The sequence below is a fragment of the Neomonachus schauinslandi genome, chromosome 13 (assembly GCF_002201575.2).
Source record: "Neomonachus schauinslandi chromosome 13, ASM220157v2, whole genome shotgun sequence".
Lineage (NCBI taxonomy): Eukaryota > Metazoa > Chordata > Mammalia > Carnivora > Phocidae > Neomonachus > Neomonachus schauinslandi.
In genome coordinates, this window is record NC_058415.1 from 33,888,579 (window position 1) to 33,905,043 (window position 16,465).

Consider the following 16,465-nt stretch of genomic DNA (forward strand, 5'->3'; position numbering starts at 1 on the left):
TGAGATTTGGGGGAATCTGTTTTACCTTTTCTGTGCCTTCACTTTTTATGTGTGAAATCGATTAAAAGTCAGAACTTACTCATGACACCACTGTAAGAACTGAATGACTCAATATATGTGAAACCCTTACTATACCTCTTAATATATGCATTAGTTATATTGATTTTGTTTCTCTTTTCAGTAACTATCAACAATTGCCAGACTTTTTCATTTTATAATTATTTTATTTGCATAGTATTCTCAAACATTATATATACTCCCATTCATATCAAATAACTCTTGGAGTACAAATAAACATTTGCTACAGGGCCTCGTTCTCTGAAACCAGTTTGGAAAAATTCATCCATCCAAAGCCTTGGAAGTCATTTAACTTAAGTACTATATGGCTTAATTACCATAGTGCAGAAGAGAAATAAAGGAAGTCCCTAAGTCTCATGGGGTATATTCTTTTAGATACTTTCAGAAGAAGCTTGGAAGCCTGGAAATAGGGACAACAGCTGTTTTGTTGCTGGTGTTTGCTTCATTCCACCCCCAAAGGCTTGAAATCAATATTCTGGTTTTTTGGTCAAGTTCCTTTATTGATGAATAAATCTTTTCCACCAAAGTGCTCTGTAGATATTTGACCTTTTGGCAGAACCTGGGCGAATACACAAAAGTAGAGTAGTGCCCCAGGATAGTGAATGATCAGAAGGTGAGAGGCAGTCTTACCTCCTCGCCATGCTCCCCATCTTTGTAGACCAGTTCATAGTTGGCAATGGTGTCTGAACGTGGAGGTGTCCAAGACAGCAAAATACTTGTTTCAGACTCAGGTTCTGCTTTGAAGTTTAGTGGTTGCCCTGGTACTAAAAACAGGAAGGCAAAGGACTGAGTTCATCATCACCATGAGTATTCGAAACCCTTCCACTAGTGCATCTGTTTAAACCTCTCAAAATGTGTCCACATGTGTAGCTTAATGGAGAGCTAGGTCCTTAATATTGTTTATAGTCCATTTTTCCTCCTTCAAGGTACAAGAATATTTTTAACACTGCACTTGTTCTTGATCAGTTTAAAATCTATACAAGATGGAGAATTATCAAACACAGAATAGAACATAAATCTGATAATAAATCTGATCTCATGAATAATAAGCTTATTTCATAATATTGTTGTACATAATAAGTGAGATGATTTATATAATACACTTGGAATCAATATTGTCTAAATCATAACAAGTGCTATATACATAAAAACCATTGTTATTTTACAACCGAGAACTTGTTCTCTAGCACTGCATTTAACTTTCAAAATTATTTCCGGTTAGGTTTATAAAATCCCACCTTCACTCCATTAACAAAACCTACTGGTAAACCAGAATCACATAGTATTTTTCTTACCAACCCACATTTTGAAAAAGAGGTTAAAAAAAAAAAAAACTATCCCTTATAAATAATTACTTCTAATCCCTAATTGACTTTCTTTTTTAAAAGATTTTATTTATTTGTCAGAGAGCGAGAGACAAAGAGAGAGCACAAGCAGGGGGAGTGGCAGGCAGAGGGAGAAGCAGGATCCCTGCTGAGCAAGGAGCCTGAAGCAGGACTGGATCACAGGACCCTGGGATCACGACCTGAGCTGAAGGCAGACGCTTAACTGACTGAACCACCCAGGCATACCCCTAATTGACTTTAAGTGACTTAATATACTAGGCCTAATGTAAACTTAATATTGTCCCTAGTGAGATGGAGCTAAGTTACTACACAAATCAAAAAGTTTAGAGAATATGTTTATTATCAGACATACAGTAATTTAGCAGATGTCATGTATAATTCTCATATTAGTCATTATAACCCATGCACTAGACAATTTGAAAGAGCTATGCGTCAGATGTATTAAAAAATGGGACATATATCCAGTTTAAAACACTTTACTCAAATGCTGTATTAGAATAGGGATTACTAACCCCAAACTCCTGGTTAACATCAAATCCCATTAGGTCCTCTATCCCTTACACACAAGGGTAATGTCGTTCAGGGCATCACTGGCCCAGCTAACCTTACTTCGTCCTTGGCCAGTGTCTGTCCTGATTGGTTGGTGCCCAGGCCATGCTGGCCATTAACTACTTGGATCATTACCCCTGATATTGTGGCACGTCTTAAAGTGCTATAACTGACCGTATGTCCATATTCTCACAAGTATATTCTGTGTGTATTTAATAAAAAACAATAATAATAATACTTTATACTAGAGGGAAAAAGAACATGTGAAGTGTTTTTGGTGAATGGGCATAAACACTGAAAAACTTAGGAAAAATAATATACTTTGTAACTGATGTATGACTTCAATTTCTTAAATAATACTTGAAGCATTGTTTTCCTTAGTAAGAAGATCTTTGGAAATATAAAATGTTTTATTTTCTTTTTCTTTTATAGTCATCTCTCTGTAATATGATTAAATAGTCTTTTGTTTAAAAAGAAATCAATGTCTTGGGCGCCTGGGTGGCTCAGTTGGTTAAGCGACTGCCTTCGGCTCTCAGGTCATGATCCTGGAGTCCCGGGATTGAGTCCCACATCGGGCTCCCTGCTCTGCAGGGAGTCTGCTTCTCCCTCTGACCCTCCTCCCTCTCATGCTCTCTGTCTCTCATTCTCTCTCTCTCAAATAAATAAATAAAATCTTTTTAAAAAATAAAAAAATAAATAAAAAATAAAAAGAAATCAAAGTCTAAACAGATCTACCAGAATGGTTTCCAGTATTCCTATTTTATTCCTCTGGTGTGTTAACCTGTGTATGTGTGTGTGTGTGTGTGCGTGTGTGTGTATGTATGTACCTCATGTGTAAGGATACAATCTCATGTTTGGACTGATGCATAAGGCAGCCAATAGTCAGTGCTTCTTATTTTTAATTGCATTCATCATCTTTTCTCCTTTTTTATCACAAGCCTTGAGATACTCATTAATTTGATGGCTCTGTGAACATACTTTCTAAACAAGGTATCTTTTTTTTTCTTTTCTTTTTTTTCTGTAAGTACTCGCCCAGTGAGAGACCTAACACAATCAGCCAGATTGAGAAATGGAGACAAAAGAAGAAAAAAGATCAGGGGAAGGGGTGGGGGGGGGGCGGGGGAAGAGGGAAAAATAAACAGGAAAATAGCAAAGCAAATAGAGAACCCATTAGTTCTAAACAGGAAATACCAAAAGCCTGGCAGGAGCAACAATGGAAGCCAAGAACAATCAGACAGATGGGGAAGTTATGATTGGATTTTAATATTCAGATGATTAAAGGGGTTCTCAGCCTAAAAATACACACACATATGCATATGTGTGTGGTCACTTCTTTCTCTCTACTTTTGTTTCCTTTTTTCTTTCTCCCAACTTCCACAAATCTGAGAAAGAAGAAAGCCTTATGATAACTCCTGACTTAGGCCAAACTGGAACACAGTATTGTCAAGAATTAAAAACATGGACAGAACTGAAGGGCTACTCTCAGGATTATAACTGCCTGTTATGTATTTCCTCCCTGCCTAATGCTAATAATAAATTGACATTGATTGAAAACATCTTGGGAATCTAATTAACTTTTTCTTATTTAAACTGTTTACTTTTTTTGGTTTTAATTTGTCTTGAACAAATTCCCAGTGGGTCTCAATGTTTCATCCTTATTTAGTGACACAAACTTCATCTGACCACTATTTATTTTGTCCAAGAATAAAATGAACAGTACACCCTCTGAAGCTTTGAGCCTGTTTAATTCATTATTTAGAGGGAGAGGTGTCTTAATAGAATTGGAGGGTCAGATGACTTCAAATAATATATACAAGGTTCTCCTCCTCGGCTTCTATCTTGCCCTTCTTTTGAAGTGGTCTGGAGGGTAATTTAATTTACTAGATGTTAAACTTGTGATAGAACTACAAATGTCCAGGGCACCTGGGTGGCTCAGTCAGTTAAGAGTCTGCCCTCGGCTCAGGTCATGATCCCAGGGTCCTGGGATCCAGCCCCACATCGGGCTCCCCGGCTCAGCGGGAGCCTGCTTTTCCCTCTGCTCCTCCCCTCTGCTCCTGAGCTCTCTCGCTCTCTTTCTCAAATAAATAAATAAAATCTTAAAAAAAAAAAAAAGAAATACAAATGTCCAGAGGTATCAGGCAGATCACTTAGAGACCAGGTGGGGTCTGGGGCCAATGGGAGATTGCCTGGCCCACCTGAAGGAGTTGGTAGTATTCAGCACCAGGAGATTGCAACTTTGTGGAATGTTGGTCCAAACTTGCCTAAACTTCTGATTTTTCAACAGAAGATGATGGTGAATCTTCTAGGTGAAATCTTTCCATTTTTAACCATTGGAAATTAATTGAATTAATTTAAATTAATTGAAAAACATGATAGGGGGCAAATTATGTCTACAGGCGAAATCCAGCAAATGGACCAGTGCTTTAAAAGACCTTTTTATTATATCAGGCTCTATGTTCATAAACACCTTAAGGTGCCACTACTTAGATCTCCCTGGGAATTGAAGATTCACTTAGAGATGCTTCCTCAGAGTCATTTAGCCATAGTTGAAACAACCACAATAAGACTGAGGCATCAAAGTAAAAGAAAAAAGCTGTGAAATTAATGGATTTATTTTTACATTCTTCAAAAACAGTAGTCCTAATGATCGTAATATATGTATATGAAGAAGCACTTTAGGGGGTTCCAAATGGTCTTATTTCTCTGTACTATTTGGAAACACAGGGAGTACTTCATGTTCTGTTAGACTTGTGTATCAATTATGGTGGCTTCAGATTCTATTAACATTTATGTTTGTGTTATCTACCCCTTCCTTCCCTTCTCTCTCTCTCTCTCTTCAAATGTTCTCAGTCTTTACACCTCAACCTTACTGGCAATCTTTTATCTTCACTTCTTGTTTGTCTGTGTCTATTTTACTTTTATTTAAGAGCTTTTCTATGTTATAGTATTTCCCTCATCAATTAACTGAACATAAATTTTATAGGAAACTCTGAGATCCTGGAAACTCATGGGAAAAATTAAAAAAGCCCATCCAGAAACTTCAGTACAATCATTCTTCATTAGCAAGAGAGATGTGATATTATTGACCATAAACCAAATTTAGAATTTAGATGTGGGCAGAGGAAATGGAGGTAGAACTTATAATTTTTCCTTAAAACTATATTTAAGAAATGTTTGTATTCTGTAAAGTGGTGTCAGCATTATACTTTTCTTCTTGATTATTTAATGTCCACAAGGAAATACAAATATTAGCTATCAATTCTCTAAAATAAGATTATAAACCCATTGATGGATGTAAAGTATTTGAGTAGTACTACTATTATACTCCATATAAATACCTGAAGGCAACTCAAAGATAAAGAATGGAGAATGAATGAGAGATGAAGGGAATATCTGTATGTCATCTGAAATGCTGATAATATTAGAAGATATCAATACTTAAGTAAAATTAAGCAAATATCTCTAAAGAGATAGGGGTTAACATGTAGTAAATGGCTAGCCAACAATTTCGCTTAGCCATATTATAAATATGAAATATTATCAGAGAAAATAGGAAACCTATTATTGAGAAAATACTTAGTTTTTTAATAAGGTACACTTTTGAAAATATATCTAGCATTTTAATAAATGATAACAATAATAAAAGCAACACCAGAATTATAGAGGAAGTAAAACAAAACAAAATTCAAAACAAGGAGTCTGATTTGTATCATTGATATAGTATAAAATATATCATTGATAAAAATATATCATTGATAAAATAAGTATTTAATACACAAGCACCTGCACACATTTTACTCTCGATTGTCATTAAATATCAGTGTGAAAAGTTAAATTTTATTACAGTTGTATTTACATCCAGAGCTTCTTTACTCAAATTCCTTTTAGCTCCTTTGCTAAAACTATTTTAAGAATGAATTTAAATTGTACTCATAACTTGGGAAATGGGAAATCAGTCTTTTTCTAGTTTGCTTATTTAGGCCTGTTCACATATACTAATGAAATGCTTTAGCAAGTTCTGGAAACCTAAACTGTCATGTCTCTAAATGTCATAGTTTTTTGTTGGTTGTTGTTTTTACTTTTTATTTTTTTTAAATAACAATTCTGCAATGCCCAGAATTTGGAGTAGAATTAGCTTCTTCAAAAAGTTTAAAGTTGGTACTCAGTATTTATTTAGTAGATAGACATAATTCTTTTCCTTCCAAAGACCTATACTACTAATGTATACACATAGAAATCAAGAATCTTTTCCCAAGAATCTGTTAAATGCACAGAAAAATTAGAGGTCAGATATGTTTTCTAAAGAAAGAAAAAAAAAAAAACAGACATTAGGATTTAACAGATTTAGAATGGCTCCAATTAGCATGAACATCAGGCAACATTTTAGGGCATTAGGTTTTAGATGTAATTCACTACATTCTTTATCACAGTTTTATTTGTACTTCTTTTATACAATATAGTTACCGTATATTCTTATTATCATTATCTATACAAGAAAACTGTATAAAAAGACATCCTTTCAAAATGTGTATTCTAATAGTAGAGATCTTTTTCTAGCACAATATAAATTCTTCCCTTGACAATGGCATATATACTGCATTCTCCACATTTTTAAGGTAAACTAGTGGCAACTGACTGTAATGCTAAGATTTAAAGTTATGGAAAAATTGGAAGATTAACCTGTGTTTCTAGAACATAATTATTTTAACCAAAATATTTTCATATAGAAGACCATTTAAAATCACTTAATATTATCAACTATATGAACAGTCATGATTAAGGGGAAATATTATTGACTATAAATAGATCATATATCAATTTTCTGTATTATTCAGAAACACATAAATTGCTATCAATCCTCCATTTACATCTATATGTTAACAATAATCTTAGATGAGATCAAAAGTTACAACTTCCCTTTTAAAGTCAATTTTTTACTACATACTGTTTCTTCAGAGTCCAATTTTAAACAAAAACAGGACTATTAGTGCCAGCAAATTAAAGATAAAAAATGAAATGAACAGCTTTCAGATATAGAAGACATAGAAATTTATTATCTTTGTATATATGAAATTAAATTATACTTGAGAAATATATACATCTTAGTAAATTTTCATAGGTTTGGGAAAGATAAAATTGCAGTGAAAATAATTATATCCTCAAATTTTCTATAGCCTCTCTAAAAGAATATTCCATAATGATTTTATGTTTTTCCCTAGCTATGATTCTAAGAAATAGTCAGCAAGAAAAAAAAGGAGCAGCTCAGCATTAATTATATTAGAACTAACATCATTGAATTTGGCAGGTGTCCACTAACATCAAATGACCTTTGTTAATTAAGCCTAGGGAACAGATCAAATCATTGTGCTATTTTGGAAGGTTTTCTTAGCCTATTGATCTTGGCAGGCACAAGTCATTATGTCATTATATATCTTCTCAATCAATGGATATTAAAAGTACAACTATTATACAAGGTTCTTGGAAATAATGTAAAAATATCACAGATTGGGAACAACTCTTCTAATGCATCTGTGACCCATTCATCCAGATTTTTCTAAGTTCAGAGTCCCTGGATCACATTAACTCAATTGTCCCTGTTGTAGCACTGCCTTAACTGAGTTATGGCTTATGTCATATTATGTCCTTTGGTGATACAGAAAACCAAAATATGGTCTATTTAAACACCAGTTCTCTATCTTTCAATAAACTGTGACCAAGAGCATTATTGTCTGTCTTCTCTGTTCTGAATATAAAGATTCTCATTATTCCCAAGGATTCTTACATTTTGGTTGGATTTAGTTCCAGGAAGTATTTGGTGTCTAAGATACCTAAATCTTCCTGGTATCAGACAAAAAAAAAGTTATAAAACATTATGGATTCCTATGTTTAAATATGTGGTTTGAAAACTTAACACCAAATTTAGCGATCAAGTATAATAACCTGTGAAAAGAGGTATACCTTTCACTACTTTCAGATAAGCTTTTTTTTTTTTTTACATCTAAATGGTTTAATGTACTTTTGTACTAGGATAATATAATAGCTACCTCAAGTATTTCAAAGGTAAATTACATATAATTCTTAAATAAAGATATGAATAAATGAATGACTGTTTACTGCTTCTGTTTATTGAGCACCTGGTGGGCACAAAAATCTAGCAGGCTCTGAAACTATCACAAAAGCAAGTTATTAATTTGAAAATAATGATGCTTTAAAGTAGCTGGGATACCTGGATTTAAATTCTGCTTTCCCACTTACCAACCTTATGTCCGAAAAATAAGTTCCTGAATCTTCTTCAATCCTCAATTTACTCATTGGAAAATGGGGTAATTCCACATCTACCTAACTGGGTAGTAATATTAATACATGCAAAGTTCACAGCAGAGTACCCAGCATATGTAGCTGTTTTTAATATGATGATGATTATATATTACTTATTAAATTATAAAATGTTTCTATCTATTACCTAATCTATAGTGCTGTTATGGGTTGAAGTGTAACCCACAAAATTTCATATATTGAATTCCTAACCCTTAGAATGTGACCTTATTTGGAAATAAGATTTTTGCAGATGTAATTATTTAAGATGAGGTCACTTGGTTGGGCCCTTATCCATTATGACTGGAATCCTTATGAAAAGGGGGAATTTGGACAGAAGGCCACACACACAGGGAGAACATGATGTGACAATGAAGGCAGAGATCAGGGTGATGTCTCTCCAAAGCAAGGAACAGCCAAGATTACTAGCAAAACAACAGAAGCTAGGAGAGAGGGCTGGAAGATGCCCTGAGAAAGAACCAATTCCATGCACCTTGATCTCAGATTTTTAGCCACCAGAATGGAGAGACGGTAAATTCCTGTTCAAGCCACCCAGTCTGTGGTATTTTGTTACAGCAGCCATAGAAACCAAATACCACCTCTAAATTCTATAAGGTGGCTATTATTTTTGATAATGAGAAAACTGAAGTTCAGAGAAATGAAGTAACTTGTCCAAGGTTATAGAGCTAAAAATGGTAGACCAGGATTCAAACTCTGGTTATATTACTCCAAAACTAGGGATTTTTAAAATATACCACTGAGGGGCACCTGGGTGGCTCAGTCAGTTAAGCATCTGACTAGTGATTTCAGCTCAGGTCCTGATCTCATTTGTGGTATGATTGAGCCCTGCGTCTGGGCTCCATGCTCAGCAGGGAGTCTGTTTGAGTTTCTCTCCCTCTGCCCCTCCCCACCTCTCTCTCTCCCTCTCTCTTCTCTCTCTCTCTCAAATAAATAAATCTTTAAAAAATATATCACCATTGAAAAATCAGAAAAACTGGAGCACAGGTGTATGTTCTTCGTATATATTTTCTGTTATTTTTAAATAGAGAGCTGCTGAAATAGTGTAATAAATAATCTCATAACAATTGACCAGTTTTAGTCAAGAAAAAGAACAAGATACACAGATTTCTACATTTTCCAAAATGAGATATATAGAAAAATTAATCTACAGTGTTTTTCTGTATATTAATATAACAAATAAGTACAGAAGAACTACAAAAGCCAAGTAGGGAAAATATACGAATGTTTTTTAGTATAATTGTGATGAGGTATATTTTTTGTAGCTATATTTCATATTATTAGAGAAAATAATAAATCCATGAGCAAACAGCAAGAACACAACAACAGTATAAAAAATAAAATTCAGGCAGGCTGTAAATATGTTCTGAGATCTCTAGTAGCCAGGGAAAATAGGTAAACACCCTCAGTGACATGATTCATAAGACATGAAACATGAAAACAAGTCAGGGTTAAACATAGGTTTATCTAGTTCTGACACCTCAGAAAATTCATTCCCAAGATTACCAATGAGTTACACCTACAGATTATAACTACTCTGTCCAATAATATGTTTCTTAATAATATGGTTTTTATGTAGATTCTCAGAACAAACCAATAGCATACTGCCAAAACACTGAGATTAAAGCAAGTTATGAGGTGTCAACACCTCATAGGAGTCAAATCAATAGTTCTCAGATGTTCAAGAATAAACTTTAGAAGAAAGTTGCTATGTCATATTCTCAACCTAAGGCAAAATTGATCACTTTGAATCAAAGACCAGAGAGGTCTTATATCCACTTATGAAAATAAAACCACTTGAAAGGCCTAGTGTTTCTCCATAAAATAGTGTGATGTCCGCCTGAATGCCCAGTAAAATGAGTCAATGAGGCCCCAAAGTTTGATCTAGGATCTTGATAACTGTCTTTCTCCACCCACGAAGCCATACAAAGAAAAAAAAGTCAAAAATCCATTAGGAGAGTATTTTTAGTGGGTAGCTGCTTGGAAAATAGAAGACATTTAAATGTGTAAGGCCCCCTGACAAATGGTTTTATTTTTAAGTTTATCTTGAACCACCCAATCTTTCCTTCTTTTTTTTTTTTTAAAGATTTTATTTATTTATTTTGAGAGAGAGAGAATGAGAGAGAACACATGAGAGGGGATAGGGTCAGAGGGCAAAGCAGACTCCCTGCCGAGCAGGGAGCCCGATGCGGGACTCGATCCAGGGACTCCAGGATCATGACCTGAGCCGAAGGCAGTCGCCTAACCAACTGAGCCACCCAGGGGCCCAACCACCCAATCTTTCATAAGTTAAATAATTTTGTAAGAGTATTCTATCAGAGTCACTAGTATAAAGCAGGATAGTTCTCAAAATGCTGCATGGAGGATGCACTCATCCATCTCATTCAGAAAAATCTTCAAGTCATTTGGGTACAAATTTTTTAAAAAGATGCTAAATGCATCCCTCTACTTAAAAGTATTACTTAGTCTTTCAGGTATCCATGCCTGTTCTGCTCCAGATGTCTTATCTTAACCTCTCATTTAGAAACTCTAAGTTTCAAAAATTAAAATTCATACTTATCTTTGTCCTTTCTTTGTTTTCACCATTCACACCTCTTAGCACCTACTCCTTTCCTCCTTCTCTACTCTCCATTCAGAACCAGACTTACCTCCTGTCTGAGTGATGACTTGTATGTCACTTGAAAGAGGACCATCTCCAATTGAGGTAAAAGCCAAAACTTTGACAGAATATGTTTTCTGGGGCACTAAGTTGCCAATAGTAGTGATTTGGCTGTCAGCTACATTATGCTTCATCCAGTTGTTGACGTGTTGAGTGGGATCCATTGTATAATAAACTCTGTATCCTTGGATCTGTCCATTTGGTTCTTCAGGTTCCTTCCACTGTACCAAAATGGTGGTTGAACTTAACATCCGCGCCTGTACATCCCGTGGGGCACTGGATGGTGCTTGTTCTGAGGTTTGCGTTAGCACAGGCTCGCTGGGAGGTCCCCGCCCAATGTTATTGACAGCAACAACCCTGAATTCATAATCCGAGTAGGGACTTAGTCCAGCGACACTGTAGCGTGTCGTTGCCACCCCATCAATTTCTTTGTAAGGTTCCTCAGAATTTTTAGGTTTATGTTGAATGATGTAGTAAGAGACAGGCTCAGGATTCCCAGAGTCCCACGTCAATGTGATGCTTGTGGCTGTGCTCTCGGTCACTACAGGAGTTCCTGGAGGTTTGGGTAAGGCTTAGGAGGAGAAAAAAAGGACAGTGAATACCCATCAGCTCTAAGATATTACAAAGATCCATAAGCTCTACTACTGGAATAACAGAATTATGTTATCTACTAAAGATTTGATTAGATTAAATTATAACAAAAGATTGTTTTCTAAGTGGGTAGGATGTATAGTAAGATGCATAGGGGACAAATCTCCTTTTACTAAAAGCACATTAGAGCACTGCAATTTGAGGCTTGTATTCAAATCCACCAGTTATTAGCTATGTGATCCTGGATGCATTGCATAACATCTTTTTGCTTTAGTTTTCACATGTGGAAAATGGGAAGAGCTATCACTGGATTGTATTGTACAGCTGGGTAACTGTATTTCATGAGTTTGCTGTGAAGATTAATGAACTATTCCAGTAATGCTCCCAGAATGTATCCAGCACCCTCAAAAAACATTAATTGCAATTATTACTATTATTATAACCAAGAGTTTGGCCAATTAGCCTCTTGCTTCAAGAAATACATGATATAACTAAATACCAACATTGAAAAGAACACAATTTGTAATATATTCAAATGGCATTAAATCACTATGGAAGAATAATATCCATATTGTTTTCCAGTTATAAGACATAGATAATATTACTATAATTTAAAAAAATTATCTAGGGGTGCCTGAGTGGCTCAGATGGTTAAGCATCTGCCTTTGGCTCAGTTCATGATCCTCAGGTCCTGGGATGGAGTCTGGCTCCCAGCTCAGAGAGGAGCCTGCTTCTCCTTCTCCCTCTCCCTCTTCCCTTCCCCCCACTCATGCCCTCTGTCTGTCTGTCTGTCTCTGTCTCAAATGAATAAATAAAATCCTAAAAAAACCAAAATAATCTAACCAAGAATTTTAAGGTAAGAAAGAATAGTAAATTTCAAATTGATTAATTTCAAATTCATGTTTTTAGTTAATATTATTATTATATTCAAAATGTTGATATTCAAAAATGTTGAACTAAATTAAAGCATATTCACAAATAACTTTTTAAAGCAGTTTACTATCATAATATGCAGTCTATATTCAATATCAGTAATACCTGAAATTATAGCTACCACCTAACTTTTGAGAGAAAACCCAGAATGTAACACTCATATGATCAGCCCTTTTGTATTTTTTTTCCTTGTCAACATAAAGGCAAAAAAGTATAATACTCTCTAGAATGGCAGCTTTTCAAGAGTTGCAAACTTGTACTTGATTACATGTGTATCTCCAATACCTAGAATACTGCCTAGCAGTGTTAACTGAATGAACACCCAACTGAATGAATGAGTTGGGACACATCCTCACTCTCTTCCACTTGCTCTTTTTGTTTTGATTTACTTTTTTGCCTACAGGATTCACCCTTATATTTATTTATTTTTGAGGTGGAGAGGGTAGGGAATGGCAAGAGCCTGGAAAACAAAGATAAGAAGTTGAACAAGATATTAGTTAATGTGACTCCTGATTTTGAATTCTTGAAGGTCTTCAGTAAACCTTCAAATATTTGAAACTGAACTAGTTATTATAAGAAAGGTGATTCAATATTTGCATATTACTCTAAGAACTATAGAATGATAATATTTAGCCAAGGGATTTTACTGAAAATAATAATAAAAAGACATTTGAACAAATGTTCAAATATACTGGACTGACATTTTTCAAAAAGTAGATGATCCAAATTTTCCCTAGATGTGTTTCTGAATTATTAAGGTAAGTAAAAATATTGCTAATTAAAGGTGTGCTTACTGAAACTTAACAGACGTTAGCTTTGCTGTCACATTTATTGCACAGTATAGGTTTTGTGCCTATACGTATGGATAAGTCTAAGTATGCTGAATACAGTTACGGATATTCAATACAACGTTACTATTTTAAATGACTAAAATGTTGACAATGGCATGTACTTTTGTTCTTATGTCACATTATTGCTTTTTAATTGCATATATTTGATATATATGCTTGGTAGGGGATATGACACCAATTACAAAATGTGTGTTACATTTTTTAGGATCATACTTCCTGGAAAGCAAAGATAATTTGTGTTCATTTTTGCAGTAGTTCCAGACATTTGCAAGAACCTAAAGTCATCCTCAGTCTGACCGTTTTTACAAAAGTATTCAAGAATTCTATAAACACTTATAAAAACAATTGGTACCCCACACACTTACTTTTGTTTTCTTTGTTTTAAAAATATTCGTGAAATTTGTAACTTCGGTTACATTTAGTGCACTTAAATAAAATAATATTTTTTGAGCACTTCATGTATTGAAGATAAGAGATAAAGTTAAAATAGAATATAATGCCACTTACAGTTTGATTTTTAATGATAAGACCCATCAAAATTTTAAAACATCTATTATTAGATCATGTTGATTTAATTCTCTCTTTTTCTTTTGTCTTCATGGATTTGAGCATTTATTAATACTTACTTGTATTTTTCTATCATGCACTCTCACCAGAGTTCTGGGTTAATATGAAACCTGTTTGCATCAGTTCTATCATAATGGTTGACAGTGTCTAACGTTTCTCAATCTGCCTGGTTACTGCTCCGGCCCAGCAGATTGTTAAATATATTGATGATTATCATTACTTAGGCTATCAGTCCTTTTAAGAATCTCCCTACCTAGATACGTGCATTTTAAACGATACCATAGATATGATTAGACTTTGAAAACTGAACTCAGATGAATTGATTCATTTTAGAATTCCAAGGGTAGACTTTGTAAGGACATTAGTCAGGAGACTTGAATGTACCCAGACCCTCAAAGCAAAAACCATTAAGCGTACCTTTGACAGTGATCTGTGCTATTGCTTCAATGACACCCAGTGTTGACATAGCCACACAGGTGTAATTTGCTGACTGTCTCACATCATTCAGTTCTAGTACATTTCTTCCTATTGGCATATCATCTTCCGGTGTCAGATCTTCTGCCCCCAACATCCACTTCACATAAGGCATTGGTGACCCCACGGCCACACAGGTGATATTAACACTTCCACCTGGCATGATTTCATGATTAGTAGGTGGGATAGAGAATCTTGGTGGGACACGGCGAACTGGAACAAAACACAAGGGAAAATGATAAAATAAAAGGCAAGATAAAGTGGCTTGTTAAACATATGACATGCACTGTACAAACACAATTAAACAATTGAAACATATTGTGGATTTTCCAAAAACAAAACAAAGAAAAACTGTGGATAATACAGACCATACAAGTATGGTATGTGTATACACAGAAAAAAGTATTTAGTTTAGTCATTGATATCTTAGACACATTCATACAAAAGTTGATTCAGACCTACAAGGGCCCCACAAAACAAAACAAACAAAACAAAAAAACTATCTACAAACTAACAATACACAAAAATCATGCATAAGATAAACACAAAAACACATACATGCATGCATATAGCAAAGATCTTATGCATGCATGTATGTGCAGAAAAGGGGGCTGGAAGGTCACCAGCAGGTTTAAGTTGAGTATCAAAACCAACTTCAGTGCTGTGCACTTCCAATTGATGTGAATGTATGTGTGGGACCACACTGTCACATCCCAACCCTGGAAAACATCATCTAGAGGACACGAAAGTGCAATTTATTTGCTTTCAGACTCAGAGTGGATGCAGCCTCAAGACCTCCACTAACACTGGAACAGACACAGAAATATATACACATATCAATTTATGCTCACAAAAGAAGAAACAAAGCCAATGCCAGTAGAGATACTGGATTGGGTCATGCAAGGCATGCACAAGATGAAGTCTCAAGGCCCATGCTTAGGACAATGGGGAAATGGCTGGAATCCAAGACAACAATGACAAAAGAAGAAATAACAAGGTAACGGCACTAAACATAAAGGGAGGAGGTAAAATACAGTGACTGACAAAGGGATTTAAGGGATGATAGGGCTCAAAGAAGGAATACATTAGATTAAGCTACGTTGTCAAAGGTAAGGATTGCAAATTCAGGAAGGGAGCTGGGTATTTCACATTCAAGATTCCACTCAGTTCATATCTAAGGTAAAATGACATAGATGATGGTAACAAAATCGGGTAAGAGGCTTTTTATGCCTATGTTCAATTGGAAGGACACTGGGTCTAAAACATACAATGAAACATGATATTGAGAGAAGAGGTCATATTAAAGCAATGCAACACAGAAAAAATTACCAAGCAATTACAGTTCAGTGTTCCTGCTTCAGATAATCTGCATGTTTATGTGTGCTTAAGACATGTGTCTTGGACAAGGAGAGGGCAAGAGACAAATAGGCTTCATCTTGGGCTCTTATTGGCAAAACATTACACCAGGAGTATTTTAGATCAAGAGGTAATCATTAGGAGCATACCTTAAATATGGATAATACAGTGATTTTTTAAATTCTAAATAAGTCAATAAACAAACAACCTCATAACCCCAAGAAAATGATAAGTAAATAATTCTGTCTGTAAACTTTTTGGCTGTCATTAGGTTGAGATAAACCTCTGCTGATTCGAGAGGGCTTGCTGCGATGGCCTCAGGGGTGAATGACAGGCAGAGAAGAGAGAGCTAAGCATGCCTCCTGCAGCCAATTCACAGGTTACACAAAGCAAGCAGGAGCCACGGGAGGCTCTATGGTGTCAAAGAACATATCAAGAAAATAGAGGAGAGTTTAGTCTTCATGCTTGGGATTAGGAGAACAACTACAAAAAGTCATTCTATGGGCAGCAGGCATCCTTGTAAGACAAAAACTAAGGTGAGGCAGGAGATGGGAAGAGTGGAGCAGGAAGGAAAGCAGGAACACTGACCGAGTTCATGGGACCTGAGAGAGTTAAGTGTTACCAGTTACCATGCACCCAGGTACATTCTCGCCCATCATGCACCACGGTTAGATACCACCAGCAAGCACTGGAAGCCAGGGCCAGGGCATTCTCTGCTGAAACATACC

General features: G+C 35.4%; 1 protein-coding gene across 1 annotated transcript in view; it reads right to left on the bottom strand.

The window, feature by feature from the left end:
* PTPRD (protein tyrosine phosphatase receptor type D) overlaps nucleotides 1-16,465 on the bottom strand; it is a 325,556-nt gene that overhangs the window by 183,344 nt on the left and 125,747 nt on the right. Inside the window, exons 9-11 of the mRNA XM_044920761.1 lie at nucleotides 14,325-14,594; nucleotides 10,955-11,536; nucleotides 709-842 (exon numbers count right to left, since the gene is read on the bottom strand). Of these exons, the coding sequence (XP_044776696.1) occupies nucleotides 709-842; nucleotides 10,955-11,536; nucleotides 14,325-14,594 (986 nt within the window). The remainder of the gene's footprint in view (nucleotides 1-708; nucleotides 843-10,954; nucleotides 11,537-14,324; nucleotides 14,595-16,465) is intronic.